This window comes from Lethenteron reissneri, chromosome 17 (genome assembly GCF_015708825.2).
Source record: "Lethenteron reissneri isolate LAM-NWPU_2019-01 chromosome 17, ASM1570882v1, whole genome shotgun sequence".
Taxonomy (NCBI): Eukaryota; Metazoa; Chordata; class Hyperoartia; order Petromyzontiformes; family Petromyzontidae; genus Lethenteron; species Lethenteron reissneri.
Genome location: NC_083795.1, coordinates 300,036 through 324,526, shown reverse-complemented (window position 1 = coordinate 324,526; position 24,491 = coordinate 300,036). Strand labels below are relative to the sequence as shown.

Genomic DNA, 24,491 nt, shown 5'->3' with positions numbered 1-24,491 from the left:
TCTTCTCGCGAGATCTCACGCCCCTCTTCTCGCGAGATCTCACGCCTCTCTTCTCGCGAGATCTCACGCCTCTCTCCTCGCGAGATCTCACGCCTCTCTTCTCGCGAGATCTCACGCCTCTCTTCTCGCAAGATCTCACGCCTCTCTTCTCGCGAGATCTCACCCCTCTCTTTCTTCTCGCGAGATCTCACGCCTCTCTTCTTGCGGATGCTCACGCCTCTCCTCGCAATCTCGCGAGATTTCCCCTCCACGCGAGATCTCATCCCCCCTGCCCGCGAGATCTCCCTTCTCGCGAGATCTGTCCCCCGCGAGCCCCGCCCCTGCCTCCCATGACCCCCGACCCCTGACCTCTCGTGCACTGTCATGGCGGCTCGCTAGCGGTGCGCACGTGCGGATTGGAGAGCGGAGCGAGGAGCCAGCGGCGACTTGCCTCCACGCGGAGACCCTCTCGAGTCGTCGCGGCTCCACACAGACACCCCCCCCGCTCGAGTCGGTGAGGCGCCAAAGCTCTACACACAGAGACGCGACTCGGAGAGACTCTACCCCGAGACCCCACTCGAGTCGGTGAGACGCGCACTCAGCCATAGACTGAGTAAGGAGGGGTGGAGTGTGAGTGAGTGAGAGGTGGAGTGTGAGTGAGGGGGGGTGGAGTGTGAGTGAGTGAGTGAGGTAGGAGAGGTACATCACTCACCTTCCACTGTATGTATGTTGAACTTACTCTGCACCGTATGGAGCCGACCGTGCTCATCGAGGGTGGTGTCTGCAGCGCTGAGCCGGCGCCATGGGGAAGGCCAAGCCCAAGCGGAACTTGGCAGACAAGGTCCGGCGCACGAAGAAGACGGTCGACGTGCGAGCCAACCCGTTCGAGGTGAAGATCAACCGGCAGAAGTTCTCCGTCATTGGGCGCAAGCCGAAGCACGACCGCGGCCTCCCCGGCGTGTCCCGCTCCAAATCCATAAAGAAGGTAAGGCATGTGTGGAACACGGAGAGAGTGGCCGGCTCGCCGCTCTCATTGCTTGGAAATGCGAGGGTCCATCTCTCACAGGGGCGGCGGGTTGGCACGGTGGTACGGTGGTAACACTCGCGCCTCAGCAAGATTCAAGCGCCCTTCCACGTGGAGTTTGTTTTCCTCTTTGTTTGCTCCGGGTTCTCTGGTTTCCTCCCGTGGCTAATTTAACAAACAACATCCCAATACTGAAACATTACCCGCTAGTCACTCAAGTGAGATTATACAGAGTTGCGAATAATAAGACCACGAACGAGAGGAGTGTCGCGTTTGCTTAAATCGTAAACGACGGTTCGTGCCGGCGTGATGGGGCGCCGGGAGGGTAGCGTGGGTAGTGCTCGCGGAGTTTTCACATTGCCCCTCTCGTGCAGCGCATGGGGACGCTGCTGCAGGAGCACAAGCAGAAGAACAAGAGCAACGTGTTCGTGGACCGGCGCATCGGAGAGAATGACGCGTCCATCAGCCTCGAGGACAAGATGTTGCAGCGCTTCGCCAAGGAGCGGCAGGTGTGACGCACACACTGCCCAGTGTGTGTTTGTGCGCGTGTGGGGAGCGGTGGTGTAGCGGTTAGCGCGCTGCACTACGAACCCGGTGACCCGAGTTTCGATTCCCGCTCATGGGCAACATCAGTGACAATTATCTGAACTGGTACCAGGTGCAGTGTGTAAACATCACCACTGGGAAGACAAAGGCGGTCGGGCGTGGTGCTGGCCACCCACCCCCTCGTGTACCGTTCTGGCCTTCATAGCTGCTACTCGCTAACAGCACTTGCCCCAACAGTCTGTTAAGGCTATACAGGGATCTTTGTTTTTTTTGTATATAGTGTGTGTGTGTCTATTGTCTTATGTGTGTCTAGTGCATGTGCTTAGTATTTATGTCTAGTGTATCTTTCTGTGTGTATGTCTACTGTGTCTGTGTCGTCGATGTGGGAGACCTGTGCCGTGTAGAGACCCCCACAGTACAGCCGGGGGAAGCCCAAAGCTGTGAACGAGCCATCTGTCGGTGTTATTGAGGTGCGAGACGTGAGCGTGTGAGCCGTGCGTTCCCTCCACAGCGCCAGCACACACGAGAGAACGTGTTTGCGCTGCACGAGGCGGATGATGAGGAGCAGCTCACGCACTACGGGCAGTCTCTGGCGGACGTGCAGGCGCTCGGGGACGCCCCCGACAGCGACAGCGACACGGGCGACCGCGGCCTCCTGTCAGGTCCGGCACGGCACCACACTCGGTTATCACGCACCCCTCACGCACCCCTCAACACACACCGCAACACACACCGCAACACACACCTCAACACACACCTGGCTGTGTTGGTGCCTGTGTTCTTACCGTGTGTCGACGTGGCTGTGTTGGTGTCGTTGTGGCTGCACAGCGGAATTCACGGAGGCGCACTTTGGCGGCGGAGGGGGCCTGCTGCGGAGGAAGAAGGCTGCTGCTGCTGCTGCTCCGGTTGGGGAGGGCGAGGACGGTGGGGGCGGGGCGGCTGCCGAGGTGCCGCACCGCTCCCGCAAGGAGCTCATCGAGGAGCTCATCACCAAGTCCAAGAAGGAGAAGGTGCAGCTCGCTCGCCCACCCGCTGTGTCTCGTTTACACACATGCTCGGCCAATGCGATGAGCTATCATACGTGGCCAGGTCACTTCTGAGAAAGAGCTCAGAGCTCAGTTTGTTTTACCTGGTTCCTAATATAGTTTCTCTATTCAACTGTATTTAACGAAGTAATGACTAAGCAGTGGCTTGACTACCCAGTGATTTCACTCGGCAGTAACTTTACGAGGCAGTGGCCTGACTCGGCAGTAATTTGGTAAAAGCCACTTTCACTTTGGCAAGGAAGCCGTGTGCTCTGCTGGAGCGTGGTAGGCGTGGTTGTTTATGCTGCTCAGTAGAAGCACGAGTGTGCATGGAGGAGTGTGCTCTACGTGTTCCAGCGTCACACCCATTACCGTCTTCGAGGGAAAGAACGGTGATCTGATCTCCGACCCCCAGCAACAGGTTTGTAGGTTGGCTGAGCATTTCTGTGAGGTCCGAGGGGGAGGGGAGCCCTCAGCTCAAATAACACGATAGAGTAAAGGGAGGTTGACTCTGCTGGGTCTTTGATTAGGATCCACATGATGCAAGTGGCAGAATTTGGGGTGTGGATGTTGGGTTTGTGCATACGTGCTTGCGTGTGCGTGCAAGTATATGCGCATTCACGTGTGTATGCATGCATGTGTGTGTGTGCACGCATGTGTGTGTGTGCACGCATGTGTGTGTGTGTACGCGTGTGTGTGTGTGTACGTGTGTCCACAGTTTGAGAGACAGAACGCCCGGGAGCAGACGCTGGAGCTCACCGAGAAGCTCGATGCCGATTGGAAGCTGATCCAGTCGCTGCTGCCACACAAATCGCCCAAGGCCCTGCGTGCCGAGGCTGAGGACGATGCACCGCGGGTGAGCGGTAGGCGGAGCCGGTGGACTTGTGCAGGAGATCGCTCCTTCCCACCTCTCGCACCTCACCCTCAACAACTCCCTCTCGAATCACCCACCATGGGATAACTCTCATGGTGAAACAGCCCACAGTCCCGTTGATGTTCTACGCCGGTAATGGCTGTTAAGCGTAGGAGTGCGCACCGGAGGATTTTGTTGTGGGGGAGGTTTCAATAATTAAATCGCAGAGACTGTCACACTCTTGTCGAGGGCTATGTTAGGCCGGGTCCCTGCCTTGTGATGCGACTCTTGAGTGCCTTCCCGCTGCTGCTGCCCCCCTCCCCCCCCCCCCCATGTACAGATGGAGGCCTACGACGTGGCGGTGCGGGAGCTTGCCTTTGAGATAAAGGCGCAACCGAGCGAGCGCCTCAAGACGGCGGAGGAGATGGCGCGCGAGGAGGCCCAGCGACTGCAGCACCTAGAGGTGGCGCAACCCTGGCTCACGGCTCGACACTTGTGACTCGCCACTCAGGCCTCACCACTCAGCACTCACCGCTCAGCACTCACGGCTCACCGCTCACTGATCACCACTGACGGCTCACCGCGGCTCACTGCTGATGGCTGACGACTCACGGCTTACCGCTCACGAATCACCGCTCACAGCTCACCTGCCCTATCCGCTGCTGGCTGCGTGCAGGCGGCGAGGCTGCGGAGGATGCGCGGGGCCTTTGAGGAGAAGGCGCAGAGCGAGAGGCCCAAGCACCTGTCGGCCGACGACCTCCACGACGGCTTCGATGTGGACGACGAGCCCACGGCGCCGGCACTCGCCTACGAGGTGCAGGCTCGCACGGGGCCCACCGGGGATCTAGGGCCACCCCCACCCTCTCACAGCACAGGGCCCGCTGGGGGTCACGGGTCAGGGCCCACCCTCTCACAGCACGGGACCCACTTGGGGTAGCTCAGCCTCGTAGCATCGCCGTGCGATTGACGACGTGCGGCTCCTTCCTTCGTTCCCCGGGGAGGTTAACGAGACCGTCCTGCTGGGTGGGTGGCCGTGCATGCTCTGTGGGCGCCATGTCACCTCGGGGCAATGCTTAGAAGTAGTTGCCTGTTAATATGACGGTCTTCATTGCCTGAGCTGCTTAACAGTCGTTGTTTAGTGATTGGTATGCAGAAATAAACTTGAGTGGCTGAAAACCCCCATATGTATACGAGGCAATCGCACTGAGCGCTCCACACGGATAGATTCAATGATTGCATTGATTTACGTCATTATCCGGTCGCCTCCCAACCATGGCCTGCAACTCGAGCCCCGGTATGCCGGGCACCAGGCAAGGCATCGTGTTCTCCTGGGGGACAATGAAGATGATAGCGATGATGATGATGATGATGATGATGATTGTGCTGAGGATAGCGATGGTGCTGATGATGGTGCTGATGATAGTGCTGAGTGCTCCGGGTTTGGCCGTTGCGGTGTAGGACGGCAAGCTGAAGACAGTGACCTGGGCCGACGAGGCGACCGCAGCCCACGGGGACAGCGATGAGGAAGACGACCGCGGTGAAGAGAAGGGAGAGGAGGATGAAGAGGAGGAGGATGATGATGCTGATGATGATAGCGATGGTGATGATGACCACTCGGATCTGGAGTCGGATGAACAGGCTGGCTCTGAGGAAGACGACAAGGAGGAAGAGGAGGAGGAAATGGATAGTTTTGTGCTTAAGTTGGCTTTGAGTGTGGATGGGGAGGAGGAGGATGGGGAGGAGGAGGATGGGGAGGACGAGGATGGGGAGCCAGGTGGCCCGATTGGGGATGGGAGGCGGACGCAGGCCGTGCAGCAGCAGGCGGCGCCGTTGCTGCACGAGCGGAGGCAGGCGATGGAGGCGGCGAGCAGGGAGATGCCGTTCACCTTCCCGGGTGAGTTCCCCGGCACGCGATGGCATGGCCGCTGCGCGTCGCCGGCCATGCGGTTGCGACGTTGCTACCCGCGAGCCGATCGCTCGATGTTCACTGCGACCTACGTCCCCCCCCCCCCCCCCAGTCCCCACGAGTGCGCAGGAGCTGCGGACGCTACTGGACGGGTACCGGCCCGAGCAGCGTGCGACCGTGCTGGCACGTGTCCAGGCCTGCACTCACCCCAGCCTGGCTGAGGGCAACAAAGCCAAGCTGGGCGTGAGTCTGCTTCCTCCACACCATCTCCCCCCCCACCCATCCTCTCCATCTTTGTCTCTCTACCACCATCTCGCCTCCTGATGTCCAGCCGAGTGTTATAGTTGGTGAGCGCCACGTACAACTCGTAATCGAGAGGTCGTGGGTTCACATCTCTGTTAGGGTCCCCTCAACCCTTGTCATCACCGTCATTCTTGCTATTGTCATCGTTATTGTTACCTTTGTTATGGTCACCACCACCATTGTGGTGAAGTGGTGCTGAGGCTCTGCACCACACCTCGGTAGAGGGCAGAGCAAGTCACGCGTACACACGCATGACAAACACCAGAATGCTCCCCATAGCACAAACATACAGACAAAGATAAAACAAAGATCCTCGTATAGCCTTTAACAAACTGATGAGGCAAGTGCTCTTAGTGAGCAGCACCTATTAAGGCCGGCACGGCACACAATGGGGTGGTTGGGCAGCACCACACCCTGCCGCCTTTATCTCTCTCGTGCTGATGTTTACACAGCGCACCAGGTGCTTGTTTGAAGCCGAGTGTGTGCCGCGTGTGAGCCGGCTCGGTCTGTGTGAGCAGGGCGAGGGTGCCGATGTCATCACGCACGCCTCTCACTCCCCCCGGCCCTCCCCCGACTAATGATTGCCTACGAAGTAAAATTTTCTGGTGAATTTGCAGAATTTCCAGCTCACACCGGAATTAATTCTGCAAAAGTGTTAAATTCTTTCAAGGTTAGAATAGATGACGACTCACGCGTTGCTCAAATTGAACAAGGTTGTTGTAAGAGCTTGGGAAAAGAGACGATTAGGAGGGAATTCCCAAGTTGAGCTGTGCTGGTGTGTGTGTGTGGACTGCGTGCGTGTGCAGGTGCTGTGTGGGTTTGTGCTCGAGTACGTGGGCGAGCTGGCGCGGCGCTGCCCACCCGATCTGCCCACCGTGGACCTCCTCATCAGGTGCCCTGAGGCTCTCCCAGCCGCCCCGCACGTTCCCCGCGGGGGGCCGCCCTGTCCGCTACAGGCCTCCAGTTGGGCACTGGCCCAAAGGCCCAAAACATCAAGTAGCCAGTAACAAACAGCACTGTTTCAGATGTAATGGATGACAGTTAACACGGTTCTTGACTGGAGCAAGGGTGTGATTGTTGGTGTTGTACGAGCTTGGGTAAAAGAGACGATGGAGGGCAATCCCCGTGGTGTGTCCTTGTCATTCAGCCTGTTCTACATGGGGCTCCTCTGGGTTCTCTGGTTTCCTCCCTTAGTTAAAACAAATGCAGTGTCACTCGTATTGACCAAACATCCCAATGCTGTAACATTACCGAGAAGTTACTCTCTTGGCATTACAGCAACATCGTCCCCTCCTGCAAAAACTTGGCAAGACCCTCCTGAACAAGAGTCTTGAGGCTCGGTGAGGCTTTCCTGGGTAGACGAGCAAAGTTGAGTTAAAGTTGTTTACAAATGAAATGGACGTGGCACAGGGTCCACAGTGGGCAGTGTCTTTGAAAGTGAGGGGCTTGTAGATGCAGTTTGTTAAACCCCGGTACAGATGTTCGTGTGCTGCGCCGAGTTGCTTGCGCTGTGCCACAGGGTGCAGGCTGTGATTGCTTCATGCTGCAGGGGTTTAGAGAGCGACAACAGCCAGCTGCCCTAGCAGCAACAGCTGCCACTGCCCTCTTTCCTCCGTTGCTCCTCCGTAGAGCATCGTGCACTGGCAGGCGGTGGCAGTGTAGTGAGGGCACTGCTCAGCGAGGCCAGTCGGCAACGGCTGTGACTCCCCCCCCCCCCCCCCCCCCCCCCTTGTGCTCTGTATGCCTTCCAACAGGAAGTGATGTCGTTTTATTATCACCCAATGCTTCCCTAGCCCCCGGTGACGATCGGGTCACACGGGTGACGTTGGGGATGAGGATCGCTGCGTGTCGCTCTGTAAAGGTCTCTCTGCGCCCGCCTGCCGGGAGCTGTGCGGAGCGGAGCTCGGTTGTGTTGACAGGGGGCGTGTCGGTGGTGTGCCGTGTCGGTGGTGTGCCGTGTGAGCTCAGACCGCTGTACGACCTGGCTCGGCTGTGCCCGCGACAGGCGGGCATCGACTTCCAGGCCGTCCTCGCCGCCGGCCAGAGCGAGCTCAGCCAGCACGGCCGCCCCCCCTCGCTGGACCAGGTGAGCGCGGGGGGGGGGTCTACGTGTGCGATTGTCACAGAGTGTGACGATCGCACGGCGTCGTGACGACGAGCGGCTTGTCCTGTCCGTCTTGTCTCAAGTCGCGTAGGACAGGCGTGCTGCTGCATTCCTGTACTTGATAACATTGGATGTCAAGCAGTCACATGGATTCATAATGCAGCACACACTGATTCGTTCACTCCAGTCACTCACAGTCACCTCCCTACCACCCCATCAATTTTACTCCTTTCTTGAACTTTACTCACCAATTCCTCCTTACACGTTGAGTACTCGGTCCCCCAGACTAACTGTTTCTTCTCATTCACCACTCCGTGTTCAACCCCCATGCTGCAGGTCACAACAACACACCCACTCATTCACTCGTCCACTCGCCCACTCACCCGCCCACTCACTCGTCCACTCACCCGCCCACTCACTCGTCCACTCGCCCACTCACCCACCCACTCGCCACATTGCAGGTCACAATGCTTCTCTTTCTGCTTCTTCCCTCGCACCGCCCCACCTTGGAATTCCCTCCCACCGTCTTTTTAAAAAAATATTCTTTGCTCAAATAAAAAAACATGTTCAATCTTATCTATTACGACTTTATTGGTGCTGTTAATTTCTGGCCACTTGACATTTTGGGCCACTAGGCCTGTGCTCGACAACAATTCTACATACTCACCGATTACTCTTTGTGCCGCGTGTGCACCGCGTGTGCTCACGGTTGTGCTCGCGGTTGTGCTTGCGGTTGTGCTCACGTTTGTGCCGCGTGCGTTCCAGCTCGTCTACCTCAAGCTCGTGTCACTCATCTTCCCCACGTCCGACTTCCGGCACCCCGTGGTCACCCCTGCCACCGTCTACTTGAGCCAGATCCTTTCCCAGGTGGGCGATTTGCTCGCGCGCACTCCTTACAGGGGACGTGGCTGTGTGGTTGTCTCTGTGTGGACGGGACGTGGCCGTGTGGTTGTCTCTGTGTGGACGGGACGTGGTTGTCTTTGTGTGGTTGTCTCTGTGTGGACGGGACGTGGCCGTGTGGTTATCCCCCAGTGTGCCGTGAGCAGTCTCCGTGCGGTGGGTGTCAGCCTCTTCGCGTGTCACCTCCTGCTGGAGTTTGTGCGGCTGTCCCAGCGCTTTGTGCCCGAGCTGCTTGTACACCTGCACGGGCTGCTGGTCCTGGCGCTGCCACCGCACGCGACACCAGGTAACCATCGCGTCTCACCCTGTCACGCCGTGCCACGCCATCTCTCTCTGCTCGTGTGCCCGCTCGCCCGTCTCCCTCTGCGGTTGGCGCAGTCAGACAACGGCAAACGATGCTCGTTTTTTGGCTGATTGGCCATTCTTTATTTCCAAAAGATCTGTTGTTTTAAGAGGCAGCTGCTTCAAAATGAGAACATTTGTAGTAATTCAGGAATCTCACGATTGCGTGGCCATCCGATCCCTGTGCCAACCACTCTCCCCATTCACGAGCCACATTAAGAGCCATGAGCCTGCTACTGCTGCTGTGTCTGTGCTGTGTCTTGCGAGTTGTGTGGTGCGCGCCGTTTTATCGGTGTATGCAACGTGTGTCGCTAGTGCCGTGTGCACGGCAGGCGAGCGCGTGGCGTTCGTGTGTATCGCGTGTCACCGTATCTCTGTGTCGTCTCCCGCGTGCTCCTTGCGGTGCGCGGCAGGCGTGCGCGCGGTTCCTCCATTCCGTGCCGGCGTGCGCGGGAGGGGGCTGCTGGTGGTGCGTGACGCCGCCTCCTTGGCCTCATGGAGCCAGGCGCCGCTCTCGCTCAGCGCTGTCATCCAGCTGCAGCGCGAAGACGCCGCTACCGCCGCCACCGCCGCTCCTGCCAACATCACCACCGTCGCCACCGATCCCGAGGCCGCCACCGCAGCAGTCGCTGCGGTGGCAACCGCAGCGACAGCCACGCACGACCACTTCCGGTGAGCATGCGACACGTGTGCCACCACACACGCCACCACCTGTAGCGCCAGCGTCACTCGCCCGGCCACGCGTCACTCGCCCACATGCCACTCGCCCACATGCCACTCTCCCGCGCGTCACTCGCCTGTGCCGCCCCCGCGGGATGTAGGATCTCTGCAGTGGGGCTGTGCCTGGAGCTGGTGCAGGAGTGCGTGCGTGCATATGCGCAATTGCCCTCGCGCACGCCGGCCTTCCAGCCGCTCCGTGAGCTCCTGGGAACGCACCTCGACCTGAGCAACTACCCTCCCAGCTTCCAGGTGAGGGGCCGCCACACACGCGCACACACACGGACGCACACACGCACCCCCACACACGCCCGCACACGGACGCACACGGACGCACACACGCACCCACACGGACGCACACACGCACCCACACACACGCCCACGCCCACACACGGACGTACACACGGACGTACACGCGTGTCCACATGCACGCTCCCGTGTAGGTGCCCATCCAGTTTTATTATTATTGCTAATGTAGGGCCCCACCGAAAAAGCTGGATATCCCCGGAACCACCCCCCCCCCCCCCCCCCCACTTTGAGAAGTTGCGGGGAAAGTGCCCCTGGCCTCACGTGCAGCCCATGGGGTGTGCGACCATTCCACCAGCACTGAGCCACTCGATGCGCACGGATGGCTCCTGCGACGCAGACACGAAGGGCCGTGTTTTCAGTGACGGCTCGCCTCTGGCCCAGCCTCTAGCACTCCTGCTCAGCTCACGCTTGAGCCACTCGGTAGCTTCCAACGACACCCGAATGGCTCACCCGCGGCCTGGCTCAGGCTCGGCTCTTGAGAATCCTGAGCATGGCCGGGACCGTGCTCAGAGCCGGTTCAGATTCAGCGCATGGCTCTGAGCCACGGCTCACTTTAGCTAGAGCCATGTCTAAGCCGTGACTAGAATCCGGGCCTCGGTGCTGTTTGGAGCCGCCCCGTGAATGCACCAGCGATTGGCTTTGACACCGATGGGCTGCTGGTCGCTATGCCCACGTCTTAGCCAGTTTACGATTCTATTTAACGGGGCGACAAGTTGGGAGGCAAGGATGGCCTCTTGTGCAAGAGTGACGTGGTTTCCACTCGAATACCGTTGAGTTGGACCACGTGAAGCGGCCCAAGTGGCCTGCCTTGGCGACGGCGTTTGTGTGCCGCGTGGAAACCACGAGTCGTCTCGTCCGACCCTCCAGGCCATGGTGGAGGAGATCAAGGCGGACCTGGACGCTCCGCAAACGCTCACCCTGCTCAAGTTTGAGAAGAGCCGGCCGCAGCCCCTCAAGATGTTCCAGCCCAAAGTGGAGCAAGTGTAAGTCCCTTTTGCAGGGTCTACGTCAACACTCCACCAGTCCAGAGCAGTCCTTGTAAATCTAGTAAGCGACGTGTCTTACCTCATTACTGCATTTGGTTGTGAGAATTGTTCTTTAGTTTACCGGCGAAGTCGAGACGGGAACTGGTGCGTCGAACACTCGAACTCGTGGCAGTTGAATTTGTTTGGCCGTGTCGGGTGGTTGAGGGTTACATGACAAAAATTAACCCAGATTATTACGTGACCTAACCCAGAAATATATCAATCCCCTGACGCGAGTAGGCCCACTGTGTACTGGCGTCACGGTTTAAAATCTGAAAAAATCACTGCAAATTACTGAATTGGGATTACTCACAGAAACGTCACTTCCTACTGGCTGGCCGTCGGCACCCTACAATAATAGCGTGAATACCACAGTTAGTACTGAGTTATGAAAGGGTCCTCGGTTCATAAAGCACGAGACAGGAGCGCTGTGCTAGACACCGGGCGACACTTGGCTCTCTTGGTGGCCCCCGGCGAGTTGTGGAAGTTCCACATTCCTGTGGCGGCGGTAGGAGAGAGATGGATGCCGAGGGAGCTTGGGGAGCGGCCGCGTGCCGCACGCGTTGCACCCGGGGGGTGGTCCGGGTCGTGCGTGAACGCGCACGTGGTGGCGTCCGGCGTTTGTGGCGCAGGCTGGAGTTTGGCAGGAAGAAGGCGGGGAGCAGGCCCGAGAAGGACCGCAAGCGCCTCGTGGCGCAGCACAAGAAGGAGTGGAAGGGCGCCGTGCGCGAAATCCGCAGGGACACGCAGTTCTTGGCGCGACAGCAGCTGAAGGAGCAGATGGACAGGTGCGCTCTCCTGCTCCCTCACCCTCTCGTCGTCACGCTCGCGCGGGTGTTTGTGTGTACACGTGTGTGTGTGTGTGGACACATGCCTTTTGTTGTGTGCGCTTGTGTGGTCACTTGTGTGCGCTTGTGTGTACACGTGTGTGTGTGGTGGACACGTGTGTGTGTGTGTGTGTGGTGGACACGTGTGTGTGTGTGTATGTGGACACGTGTGTGTGTGTGGACACGTGTGTGTGTGGACACGTGTGTGTGTGTGGACACGTGTGTGTGTGTGTGGACACGTGTGTGTGTGTGTGGACACGTGTGTGTGTGGACACGTGTGTGTGTGTGGACACGTGTGTGTGTGTGGACACGTGTGTGTGTGTGGACACGTGTGTGTGTGTGGACACGTGTGTGTGTGGACACGTGTGTGTGTGTGGACACGTGTGTGTGTGTGGACGTGTGTGTGTGTGTGTGTGTGGACGTGTGTGTGTGTGGACGTGTGTGTGTGTGTGTGCACGTTTGTGTGTGGACGTGTGTGTGTGTGTGGACCCTGTGTGTGTGTGTGTACACGTGTGTGTGTGTGTGTGTGGACACGTGTGTGTATGTGGACACGTGTGTGTGTGTGTGTGGGGGGACACGTGTGTGTGTGTGTGTGGACACGTGTGTGTGTGTGTGGACACGTGTGTGTGTGTGTGGACACGTGTGTGTGTGTGTGTGTGGACACGTGTGTGTGTGTGTGTGGACACGTGTGTGTGTGTGGACACTGTGTGGTGTTGGCCACCCACCCCCATGTGTGCCGTGCCAGCCTTTATAGGTGCTCGCTAACAGCACTTGCCCGAAAAGTCTGCTAAGGCTGTACAGGAGACCTTTGTGTATATGAATGTTGAACTTTTTTCGCACCATATGTAGCCAACCGTGCTAATCGGTGCAGGAGCTGATGGGTTTTTTCGCCTCCCTTTGCCTCTCGCATCACGAGACAAACACATTTCAACTGCTCTGGGTGTCGCTTCACAGAGACTCGGAGCGCAAGCGCAAGGTGAAGGAGCTGCACCACCTGCTGGCCACGCAGGAGGGCGAGTGGAAAGCGCTCAAGCGCAAGAAGATGAAGGCCTGAGGGGGAGGCGCCGTTGTCTCACTCGCACCACGACCTTGCGCCCCGTCTCCGACTTGTTATGAAGCTTTCACTTTTGGTTTCCCCCGGTGACCAATATTTTGTGAATGCGCATGTGTACAGGTATACGTCGTGTATTTGTAATGTCTTATTTACCAAAATAAAGGACCTTGTTCCAAAGTGGTAATGTATTGCACCCTCGCTTTGTGGGGCAGTGGGGCGGGCGTCCAGGTGTGCACGAGGAGGAGGTTCCACGGAGCAAGCCCCGTCTGCCCCGTGCAAAGGACAAAGCTCGCCTCAACACCAGGGGTCTTGGGTGTACGGGGAGGTGGCTCTGCTGCACGTGGCCTGTAGTCAGCAGTGAGGAGTGGTGGATCATCACACAGACATTTTGAAACGCCCTCGCAGTGGGCATCGAGGGGGTTCGCCAGAAGGCGGTACAGCTCAAACGTGGCCTCTCCCTGTCCCCTCTGTGGGATAGCGTCCCCCCTCACACGCGTGGGTTCTCTCCAGGTGCTCCGGGTTCCTCCGACATGTAAACAATCGTTTGGCCAATATCGCCTTCGTGTCAAAGGGACCGCAGAGCTTGGGCAATTGTTGGCCCCCGCTCGTCGCGTGGCTGCCGTGCTGCTTGTCACGTGGCTTTGTGAACTCTTCTGCCTGGACCTTGGCGTGGGATTGTTTCGGATGCTTTTTCCTCCGTGCAAAATGAGGAATTTGCCAAACAGCTCAATGCAGGTGAAGTACCCGTCGAGGACGCTTGACAACGGAGTTGAGGCACACGTATATTTATTTAACAAGTTGCCAGTACAGGACAGCCCTAGAGGGGGTAGCGGCCCCCTCACCCGTATAACTCAGGGAATACCCCTAGCTATCCATAGCCTATCCCCTGAGTCCTCCACTAAGAGCTAGGGGAGGCTGTCTGGCCCGACACTGGTAATCGGGCTCGGTACCCGGAGTCCCAGAGCACTGGCTCTGGTTCACGGGACCACGCCACTGGCTCGAGCCTGATCCCGTGGGGCCCTGATAAGGGCGGCGATCAGGGGGAGTCCAGGGCTCTAGCTACGACGTCTTCCGACTTCTTAGCTTAACTATAACATAACTGACTAAGCCCATATAACGACCCCTTTTTATACCCAACCCTCCTTGAGGGGTGGGGCCCCGGGGGATCGTAACGCCGAACCAGCCCCCCCCCAGGGTGTCTGGCTCGGACGTCGCAGAGGGCATCTCCCTGTGCACACACGTAGCCCCGCCCACTGTGTTTCTTTCCCATAGGCTGCCATGCATAACGGCCCTCTCTCCAACGTCCCTACATCACTCCCCCCCGCATAGCTCGCAGCCGTCCCGGCTGCAACAATTTCAACAAATGAATCTTTACCCCTTGACTCCCCCCGTGTGTGCCCCATTTTTTTTCCATTTAACAGAACGAGAATTAAACAACAACACTAACAATGCCCCTAAAGGGAGAACAAACCGACGCGCCCCCCCCCCCCCGAATAAATACGAAATCCGTAGAGGCAAGATATGTACATTTCCCGGAACCCTCAGCGCACGCACAACACGCACACAAGACGCACACACACACACAGCCATAATACAACAACGCGCCAAGAGCGCCACACGAACGCAGCGTCCAGCAACAATAGCACACGAAAGTGTACCAGAAAACGCAAAAAAAATAAAAAAAATTTTCTTCTTATTTTCGTTTCGTTTTCACTTCTTGTTCGCGTTCCAGTGTTTTTATAAGAGTCTGCGCATTTTAGCGCGCGTCCTTGCCGCAGGCCCGTCACAAGGGCCAACCTCAGATGGCGGACCATTCGGTGGCCGCTGTCCCATCCGAGGCGAGTCCGCAATTGGAGTGGCGGGACCCTCGGCATCCCCCGTGAGGGATGTGCGCGAGCCCGTCATTCCGGGAGAACCTGGGGGCGGGGCAACCGGCAAGACGTCAGGTGAGATCAACAGAGGCGGACCCTCCGGGTCGGTCGACCCCTCACATGCTTGGCCCTGCGCGTGTGGAGCAGAGTCCCGCACCGCAACGAAGGGTTTTAGTCTAGAGGGGTGAACGAACCACCGGCGCCTCCCCCACTTGATACGAACGCACTGCGGTCGCAAAACCTCGACCACCTCGACGGGGCCCCGCCATGGCCGTACCAGTTTCGAGGAGGTCGCAAGCGGTACCTGGGGACAGTGCAGCCATGCCCTTTCCCCTGGCTTCCACTGCAGCACGTGCGCGCGCGCAAGTCTGAGGCGCTCATTCGCCTTTTGGCGCATGCGGGAATTGAGCATGGCAGCATCCCGCGCCTCGGTTAGCTTTTGAAGGTTAAATTTAACGTGCTCGTCCAATTTAATTTTACCTAGAGGCGCGGGGATCTGCAGCTGTGCCCGAACAGGTGGGTCATGTTCGCGACCATACATGAGAAAGAAGGGTGAAAATCCCGTGGCAGCATGGGGGGCCAATCGATATGCTGCCAGGACCCCTTGAATTTGCAAGTCCCAATTGGTCTGTGACTCCGAAACCAGGTGCGACAACATAGACGTGATGGTACGATGCAGACGCTCGACCATCCCGTCAGTTTGTGGGTGATAGGGAGAGGTACGAATCTTCTTTGTACCTAGGAGATCACAGACTTGTTTGAGGAGGTTCCCGGAAAAATTTTTACCCTGGTCGGTCAGCAGCCGCTCCGGAGCACCTTTGTCCATGACGTAGCCTTGGACAAAGGCGTCCACGATGGCTGCTGCCGACTGATTTTCCAGGGGCCAGGCCATAGGCCAGCGTGTGAAGTATTCGACCCCTGTTAGCAAATATCTATTGCCCCTAGGGGTGGCGGGAAACGGCCCCAGGATATCCAACGCTACGAGTTCGTTCACCCTGGAGACTGTGATGGACTGCAACGGCGGGTTCGACTCCCGAGCTGGTGGTTTGCGTTGCGCACACCGGGGGCATGCTGCCAGGAGATCCGTGACATCCCGTGTCATGCCCGGCCAAAAAAAATCCAGCTGGAGCGAGGCGAGGGTCTTTTGGGTACCCAGGTGGAGGAGGCGCTCATGAGCAGCCCACACCACCTTACCCCGTAACCCCGCAGGAACTACCAGCCGGTGACGGTGGGATTTACCGTCCCAATGCATGAGCAAGCCCGCGTGTATTTCCCAATTGTCGGCATCACCCGTCCCACACCCCCTCTCCCTGGCGCGACGACGCAGCGCGAGGAGGGAGGCGTCCTCCATCTGGAGGCGTCCCCACTCAATCACAGGCAACCCAAGCAGGGAATCCCTTCCCTGTTTCCCGATCTCATCGGGGAGCGATGTGTCAACATCGGCGGCGGCCGCCAGGACTGGAACCGTCATGTCCCCAGCTGGCTTGCAACGCCCCGACCCCAGGAGGCATGCGCATTCGGAGGTGGTTGGCATGCGCGACAGAGCGTCCGCATTTGTGTGGCGAATGCCCTTACGATAGGTGGTGTCAAAATCGAAATCCTGGAGGACCTCCAGCCATCGGGACAATTGTCCCGATGGCTGTTGAACCTTCAGGGCGTACTGCAGTGCCGCATGATCCGTACGGACAGTGAAATGCTGACCGTACAGATATGGGCGGTACTGTTGGATGAAGAAAACAATTGCCAACAGTTCTCTACGGGTGACACAATATTTTTGCTCCGCTGGAGACAACACCCGACTGCCGTACGCAACCACCCGTTCCACGCCATCAACCACCTGGGAAAGCACGCCTCCGATACCTGTGTTGCTCGCGTCGGTGTCGAGCAAAAACGGCCTCGAAAAATCGGGGTAAGTCAAAGGAGGAGCCTTCACCAATGCATCCCGAAGGGAGCAGAAAGCTACTTCCTCATCCCGACCCCAGTGGAACCGAACCCCTTTTGATGTCAAAGCATGTAGGGGTTTGGCAATTGTAGCAAAATTAGCGACGAACCGTCGGTAATATGAAGCGAAGCCAATAAAACTCCTCACCTCCCCCACCGAGGTCGGAATTGGCCAGGAGCTGACACACTGCGTTTTGGCGGGATCGGTAGCAATACCCGAGCGCCCCACGATGTGCCCCAAATAACGCACTGACTCGCGAAACAAATAGCATTTTTGGGGCTTAAATTTCAAATTAGCAGCCCGCATCCTTTGGAAAACCGCCCGCAGCCTCTGGAGATGTTCGTCAAAGGTTCTTCCAAAAACAATTACGTCATCCAAATAAATCAGGCACGATTCCCATTGCAATCCAGCCAAAACCAATTCCATCAACCGCTGGAAGGTTGCCGGCGCTGAGTGTAAGCCCATCGGCAACCGGTTGAATTGGAACAGGCCGTGCGGTGTACGGAAAGCGGTTTTAGGCTTCGAATCATCGTCCAGAGGAAGCTGCCAGAATCCCGAAAGTAAGTCTAGTGTGGAGAAGAATCGCGCTCCCGCCAAGGCGTCCAGCGATTCGTCCATCCGTGGGAGCGGGTATGCGTCGGCAACCGAAACCTTATTAAGGCGACGGAAATCTACGCAAAACCGCAACGAGCCATCCTGTTTCTTAACCAGGACAATCGGTGCTCCCCAAGGGCTGGTAGAGGGAGAGATAATGTCGGCGGCTAACATGTCATCGACAGCCGATTTGACATGGTCCTTTTCGGCGGGACTCAACCGAAAAGGATTTTGGCGAATAGGCGCGCTGTCACCCGTGTCAATATGGTGACGCAGCAGGTGAGTACAACCCAAATCGTATTTATTCCGACTGAAAACGTCGGAAAATTCCTTTAGCAGCGATCTAAGCCGTTGGCGCTCTAAATTGGACAGGTTCGTCGATCCCGCACAAAGCGCGTCGAGCCACCCTTCATCGCCGTCCGAATGCGGGTGCGTCCGAGCAGCAGTGTCAATGTGGTTCACGGCAGGTTCCTCGCAGGGCACCGGCGTCGCGTGAGCGAGCACAGTCCCTTGGGGAACCACTACTGTCTGCGACCCGACATTGAGGACCGCGATGAAGGGATCCTCGTCCCCCCTTACGATGGTCTGGGCCGGAATTAAATGAGGCCCATTAACCCCGGCCCTAGACGGCCCCAGCACAACACCCTGATCCCCAACACCCTTAGCGAAGGGCCTACGAAGTTTAAGAGGTACCAGCATTTGTGCCCCCGGCGGCACACGCACTGTTTTTACGACGAACGCCGGTACCGTCGCGAACGCCGTCCGAGTCGCTACAGGGGAAGGCAGGAATGCCATACGTCGCCCCGACGGAAGCTCAATGCATCCTTGGTCGATCAAAATACGAATTGGCATCCTGCCCAAGAAGTCCGTCCCCAGCAGGCACGGAACTGCCAGTGAGGAGGAGACAAAAATCGGCCCCGACAATTTGATGTCCCCGATAGAAATTTGCGCTCGAATCTGTCCCACGATGCCGAGAGAGCCCCCGTTAGCGGCATAGAAAGGGACATTAACCGGTAGCAAAGGACGGCTCTGCACCGGTAGAATATTGTAAATTAGTTCCGAAATAATTGTCGCCGATGCCCCTGTATCGACTATGATGCGTACCTCCACCCCATCAATGTAACCGACCACGGCCGACGATCCCGACGCCGCGGCCACCACGCGATGGGCCAACACGGACCACCGCTCGGGCTCGATTTGAGTCCCCGCAGTGATCCGCGCCGGTCCATCGCAGCGCCCCACCGGCCCCCCGTTCGTTACGGTGCGAGAGTGTGCGACAGGTGGGTGCGTTGGCCAAACATGTGAGGTGCCGCGACTCGCCGGATCATGGTGCTGGAGCTTGGGAGGAGGAAGAGGAGGGCCGGCGTCCTGTCGAGGCGTCGTCCCCCGCTGTCGAGGAGAACGGCACCCCGAGGCGACATGGCCCCGGATGCCGCAGTTGAAGCACCGCGGGAGCGCCGATGGAGACGATGGACGGTCGAAACGCCTCGGCCCGTCCCGACCCGGCCGCGCCCCCGTCGTCTGTTGCCGTCGATGGTCGACGGCATAAAGTTCTTCTGACGGAAGGGTGGCTGCAGCCACCGCACGCCCAGCCGATGCCCTGTTTGCCTTTCGCCGCTGCTGCAGAAGGTTGGCGTGGAGGAGTCGCGCAGCCTGGAGGGAGGTCATTTCTGCATCCCCTTGTGCGATGACGACGATGTCGAGGTCGTCCGCCAAGAGGAGGATCTTCTCCGCGACCATTGCGTCCACGCCGTCGTCGTCCATGCGGGGAAAGGCTGTTTTTGCCAGCGCCAGAAGACTTGTCCGGAAAGCCAGAGGCGACTCTTTTTCACCCCGCCTGCGATCGTAGAACTGCTGACGGCATTCGGCTGAAGGTCCATAGACCCCGGCCAGCAGCTGTAGCGCCATTGGTAGTGTAGCCCGCTTCTCTTTTGGCGCCGACGTGAGTGCGGCGAGCGCGTCCCCATCGAGGAGCGCCGGCAGCGCGCAAAGGGCCTCCTCGTCGGTCCACCGCGCCATCTCCTGATGGGCGAGGAAGCGTCGCCGGAAGCCGCCCCAGTCACCCTCCGCACCGATGAATTCCTTCAGCGGGGGCAGCCTTTGGTGAAGCGCAGCGGTCGATGTGGACTCCCGCAGGTTGCTTTCACCTCCCTTTGGCGGTGCCTCGGCGCGACTGGCCGATGGCATCGCCTGTCGCGGCAGCGATGACGCATCCTTCGGCTGCGATGACGCTGCAGCCCCGGCGACGGCGATGTCGGAGCCGATGTCTAAGCTGGCCACGCCCCGAACAGCCGCGGCGTCCATGGCGGGAAATTCAAATTGTGAAGTCGCTGAAATGGCGGGAAAGTGCTCCGGCCGCCGGTTCTCCTCGCCCTGCGGTGGACCACCAGCCCCCAACCGCGTAATGCCTTCCAGTGTGGCGGCAGCGGCATAAAGTAGCTCCGCCAGCCGTTCGTGAGCCAGTCGTAGTGCATCTGGCTGCGGCCCCTCTCCATGCTGACGTCCCGGTGAGAAGGCGCCAGGCTCCGGCTGCACCCCATCTTGTTGCTCTGTCTCGGGCTCGGCGATCTCCGCGGCGTCCTCCTCTTGTGGTACCCTGGTCCGAGCTGTATGGCGCGTTTCCATTTTTACCACTTCTGACGCCAGATGAAGTACCCGTCGAGGACGCTTGACAACGGAGTTGAGGCACACGTATATTTATTTAACAAGTTGCCAGTACAGGACAGCCCTAGAGGGGGTAGCGGCCCCCTCACCCGTATAACTCAGGGAATACCCCTAGCTATCCATAGCCTATCCCCTGAGTCCTCCACTAAGAGCTAGGGGAGGCTGTCTGGCCCGACACTGGTAATCGGGCTCGGTACCCGGAGTCCCAGAGCACTGGCTCTGGTTCACGGGACCACGCCACTGGCTCGAGCCTGATCCCGTGGGGCCCTGATAAGGGCGGCGATCAGGGGGAGTCCAGGGCTCTAGCTACGACGTCTTCCGACTTCTTAGCTTAACTATAACATAACTGACTAAGCCCATATAACGACCCCTTTTTATACCCAACCCTCCTTGAGGGGTGGGGCCCCGGGGGATCGTAACGCCGAACCAGCCCCCCCCCAGGGTGTCTGGCTCGGACGTCGCAGAGGGCATCTCCCTGTGCACACACGTAGCCCCGCCCACTGTGTTTCTTTCCCATAGGCTGCCATGCATAACGGCCCTCTCTCCAACGTCCCTACACAGGCAAGAGAATGAGTTTGAGACTCTAGGCTTTCCTAATGAACGCACGGCATCGCTGTTGTGGTGCGAGCGTGGAACTGACGTGTGGGTGCGTTCGCGCGCAGATACACACGGCGGTGAGGACACATCGCGGTCTCGTTCCAGTTTATTCTCGCGTAGCTGACGAACAACTTGAGCGCAGCGTGTAGCACGTGACCAGCCAGAGACACAAAGTCCGGGGAGCGCCACTGCCTCGCGCAGCCAGCGGGGTTATCGCGCTGCCCCGGGGGGGGGGGGGGGGGGGGATGCAGTGATGCCGATGGCGTCACGCTCCGTGTGACAACCGCGTGGGACAAGCTGATGGGAGTGGCATGGTGATGGGTGATGAGTGTGGCACGGCAATGGGTGTGGTGGTGTGTGCAACACTTTGTGGTGTCAACGTGACGGGTGTGTAACGGTCATGTGATGTGTGTGAAACACGATCGTATGTCTAAGAGTGGCACAAGGCACGCTGGTGGGTGTGACAGGGCGCTGTTTGGTGCTGTGTGTGTGTCACACGGTGATCTGTCGAAGCGTGTGGAGCGGCGAGCCGGAGACTCGGTGAGGCTGGGCACTCCAGGCGATGGGAGGAGGAGGAGGGAGGCTCGGCTGAGTCGTCCTGTCTTGGCATCTGCCGCGCGGAGAACAACAACAACATCGCAGCGTCACTCAGCAGCGGGGCAGCGTCTGCGCTCTCGCACCGTCGCGTCCTGAGCTGAAAACTCCACCGCCGATTCCTCAGTTGGGTTCACTCGTGGCGACATCGCCCCCTACTGGCAGACTATGAATTATCATGATTTGTTGGACCGCCTGATCCTGGCCACCGCTGAGCCCAGCAGGTTTGCGCAGAGAAGTGAGGCGCTGTGTGGGGGGCCGGGGGGAGGGCGCCCCCCCGGCCCCCCCCCCCACAGCGCCTCTCGCCCAACACTTCTCTGCGCAAACCTGCTGGGCTCAGCGGTGGCCAGGATCAGGCGGTCCAACAAATCATGATAATTCATAGTCTGCCAGTATGGGGCGATGTCGCTACGAGTGAACCCAACTGAGGAATCGGCGGTGGAGTTTTCATGCGGAGCAAGACGCGCTGCGGCCACTGGCGCCAGCGATCTGAACCGTCCCCCCGCGGCGTTGACCAGGGCGGCCGTCCGCCTCGAACCGCGAATCTGCAATGCAAGCGGTGGCCGCGCTCCGCGTTGTCCCCTCGCACGCGCGCAGTCCACTTCCATCCCCAATAGAGCACCGCGTGGATACCTGGTGGTGCAGTGTGTTAAACATCAGCACGGGGAGACAAAGGCGGCGAGCGGGCGTGGTGCTGCTGAGTTTAGCCCCTCGTGAGCCCTGCCGATCGGCTTCTCGCTGCCAGCGCCTGCCACGGCGCTCTGCGTGGCGCCTTGGCCGTGCTCGTGTGACGCGCGAGGCCCCACCACGACCACCTTGTGTTGTCACCACCACCACGACCACCACCACCACCACCTTGTGTTGTCACCACCACCACGACCACCACCACGACCACCACCACCACCACGACCACCACCACCACCACCACCTTGTGTTGTCACCACCACCACGACCACCACCACGACCACCACCACCACCACCTTGTGTTGTCACCACCACCACGACCACCACCACCACCACCTTGTGTTGTCACCACCACCACGACCACCACCACCACCACGGCTTGTTGTGCCCTAGTGGGGAGCGGTGGTGCAGCGGTGGCGCTACGAACCCAGCCACCCGAGTTCGATTCCCGCTCACGGCCAACATCGGTGACGATTATGTGAACCGGTACTGGGCCTGCTCTAGGTAGACTCAGCCTCAAACGAGTGACCGGAGCGCGGTGTGTAGTAAACATCACCACTGGAGAGACAAAGGCGGCGAGCTGGCGTGGTGTGTGCCGGCTCCTTCACCCTGCTGCGACAGGCGACACGGGGCTACTCGTTGGTGCTTTCGGTAAAGTCACGGATGCAGAAATCGCATGAAAATGCATCACAAGTAGCATTACTTGTGCACACGCGACTTTACCGAAAGCACCAACGAGTATAGTAATGTGTGCAGTCACGAAGGCTTCAATTCGAGATTGACGCGGGGGATCTTTGTCGTTGTGGCTACTATTGATGCCGGCACGGCCACGCGAGGTGTGGTGGCGAGCACCACGCCCGGCCGCCTTTGTCTCCCCAGCGCTGCGCGTCTCTCTGCCCTTGCCGCGGCGTCGTGCGCGCCGCGGTGCGCTCTACCTGGGCTCAGGCCACGCCGCCCTTGAGGCGCTTCTCCTCGGCGTCCAGCAGGTGCCGGTAGGTGGCCAGCTCGGCGTCCAGCTGCAGCTTGATGTTGAGCAGCTCCTGGTAGGCGCGCAGGTGCTGGGCCATGTCGGCCTTGAGGCCGCGCAGCTGCGCCTCGAGCAGCGCCGCCGCGTCCCGCATCTCGGCGAGGCGGGCCGCGTGCTCGGCCCCCATCTCCCGCAGCTGCGCCTCCAGCGCCTCGCCGCGGCTGCGCAAGGCGTCGATCTCGCCCTGGAGGCTCTGCGCCTGGCGCCGGAACTCGGAGATCTCCTCCTTGGTGGCGCGCATCTGCTCGTCGCGCTTGGCCGCCTGCTGCTGCAGGGCGTCGAACTTGTTCTTGTACCAGCCCGCGGCGTCCGCCACGTTCTGCGTCGCCACCGACTCGTACTGCGCGCGGATGTCGCGCAGCGCGGCCGCCAGGTCGGGGCGGTTCGCCTCCAGCTCCACGGACACGTTCGCCTCCTGGATCTGCACCAGCAGCTCGGCCACCTCCTCGTCGTGCAGCTTCTTGAGGAACTCGATCTCGGCCGTGAGCTGCTCCGCCTGGCGCTCCAGGTCCACCTTCTGCAGCGTGGCGTCGTCCACGTCCTTGCGGAACTCCTTGAGCGTGCCGAGCGCCTGGTCGCGCAGGGCGCGCTCCTGCTCGAGCCGCGACGCCCAGTAGTCGAGGTCCTCCTGCAGGTTCCCCTTGGCGATGTCGGCGGCGCCCTTGACGTGCGCGCACCGCGCGATGCGCTCCTTCACCTCGCCGAAGGGCGCCGCGAACTCGGCCCACAGGCTGCTGGGGCCCGCCGACTTGTGCCGCAGCTTGGCCAGCTCCGCCTTGAGCTCGCTGTTGCGCTCGCCCAGCAGGCGCACCTTGTCGATGTAGCCCGCGAAGCGGCTGTTGAGCACCTGCAGCTCCTCCTTCTCGTCCTGCACCACCTGCGACGCCTCGGACACCGCCAGCACCGCCTGGCCCGCGCCGCGGTGGCCGGGACCTGGCGCCGAGGCCCACGACTGAGAGCGGCCCGCGGCGCCGCTCACGGTCGCGCTCCTGTGGCCGACGGCGATGGAGCTGCTCCTCATGGTGATGATGCTGATGCTGCTACTGATGCTGCTGCTGATGCTGCTACTGATGCTGCTGCTGCTTGTTCCACTGCTACTGATGCGGCTGCTGCTGTCGGGGAGCGTCTTGCCGCGGCCTCCTATTTGAGGGGAGCGCAGAATGTAATTTTGCGAGGGAATGTTGCGACTCCACGGGGAATCTGTCGCCTGCCGCGCCGGGAGGGAGCGGACGGGGGCCGCGCGTCTCGGAGCGCCGCGGGGGGGGGGGGGGCACCCTCGCACCCTCATAGCCCCCCCCCCCCGCCACTAACCCCACAGTCGGCACACGCGCGGGCCGTCACCACTCGCGGGCAGGCGTCAGGGCGCACGGTGGCCGCAGGGTGCCGGACTTGCCTCGCGCGCTGCGTCTCCAGCCGTGCACATCGGAGGTGCCGGCGTCACCACGTGGCCACCGCCCCGAGCTCTCGCGCCCCCGATGAGTGCGGCCACGACGATGCCGCTCGCGGTGACGGACGCGCCGCGTGGCCGGTCGGGCCGTGCCCCCCCCTCACCGCCCTCCAGCAGCCTGACACGGCTCTCTATCTCGCTCACACCACAGGGCTAC

At 59.7% G+C, this 24,491-nt stretch overlaps 2 protein-coding genes across 5 annotated transcripts; one reads left to right on the top strand and one right to left on the bottom strand.

The window, feature by feature from the left end:
* The first annotated feature begins 342 nt into the window (after positions 1-342).
* NOP14 (NOP14 nucleolar protein) lies at positions 343-13,090 on the top strand. 4 transcript variants are annotated; one of them, XM_061552723.1, is made up of 19 exons: positions 343-493; positions 767-964; positions 1,378-1,512; positions 2,061-2,211; positions 2,378-2,559; positions 3,293-3,430; positions 3,768-3,890; positions 4,104-4,241; positions 4,886-5,321; positions 5,446-5,576; positions 6,443-6,528; positions 7,605-7,722; positions 8,506-8,607; positions 8,773-8,926; positions 9,396-9,654; positions 9,804-9,951; positions 10,876-10,991; positions 11,666-11,821; positions 12,815-13,090. In XM_061552723.1, the coding sequence occupies exons 2-19, from the start codon at positions 782-784 to the stop codon at positions 12,912-12,914; spliced, it is 2,856 nt and encodes a 951-aa protein (XP_061408707.1). In that variant the 5' UTR covers positions 343-493; positions 767-781; the 3' UTR covers positions 12,915-13,090. The 4 variants fall into 4 exon arrangements, with proteins under 4 accessions (XP_061408707.1, XP_061408703.1, XP_061408705.1 ...); XM_061552719.1 differs by having other exon boundaries at positions 343-564; XM_061552721.1 differs by having other exon boundaries at positions 343-564; positions 735-964.
* Positions 13,091-20,670: 7,580 nt separating this feature from the next.
* Positions 20,671-24,020, bottom strand: LOC133343281 (vimentin-like). The gene is made up of 2 exons (XM_061552752.1): positions 22,796-24,020; positions 20,671-21,192 (listed from the first exon to the last, which is right to left on the bottom strand). Exon 1 carries the CDS (start codon positions 23,906-23,908, stop codon positions 22,802-22,804), a length of 1,107 nt encoding a protein of 368 aa, XP_061408736.1. The 5' UTR covers positions 23,909-24,020; the 3' UTR covers positions 20,671-21,192; positions 22,796-22,801.
* Positions 24,021-24,491: the final 471 nt, after the last annotated feature.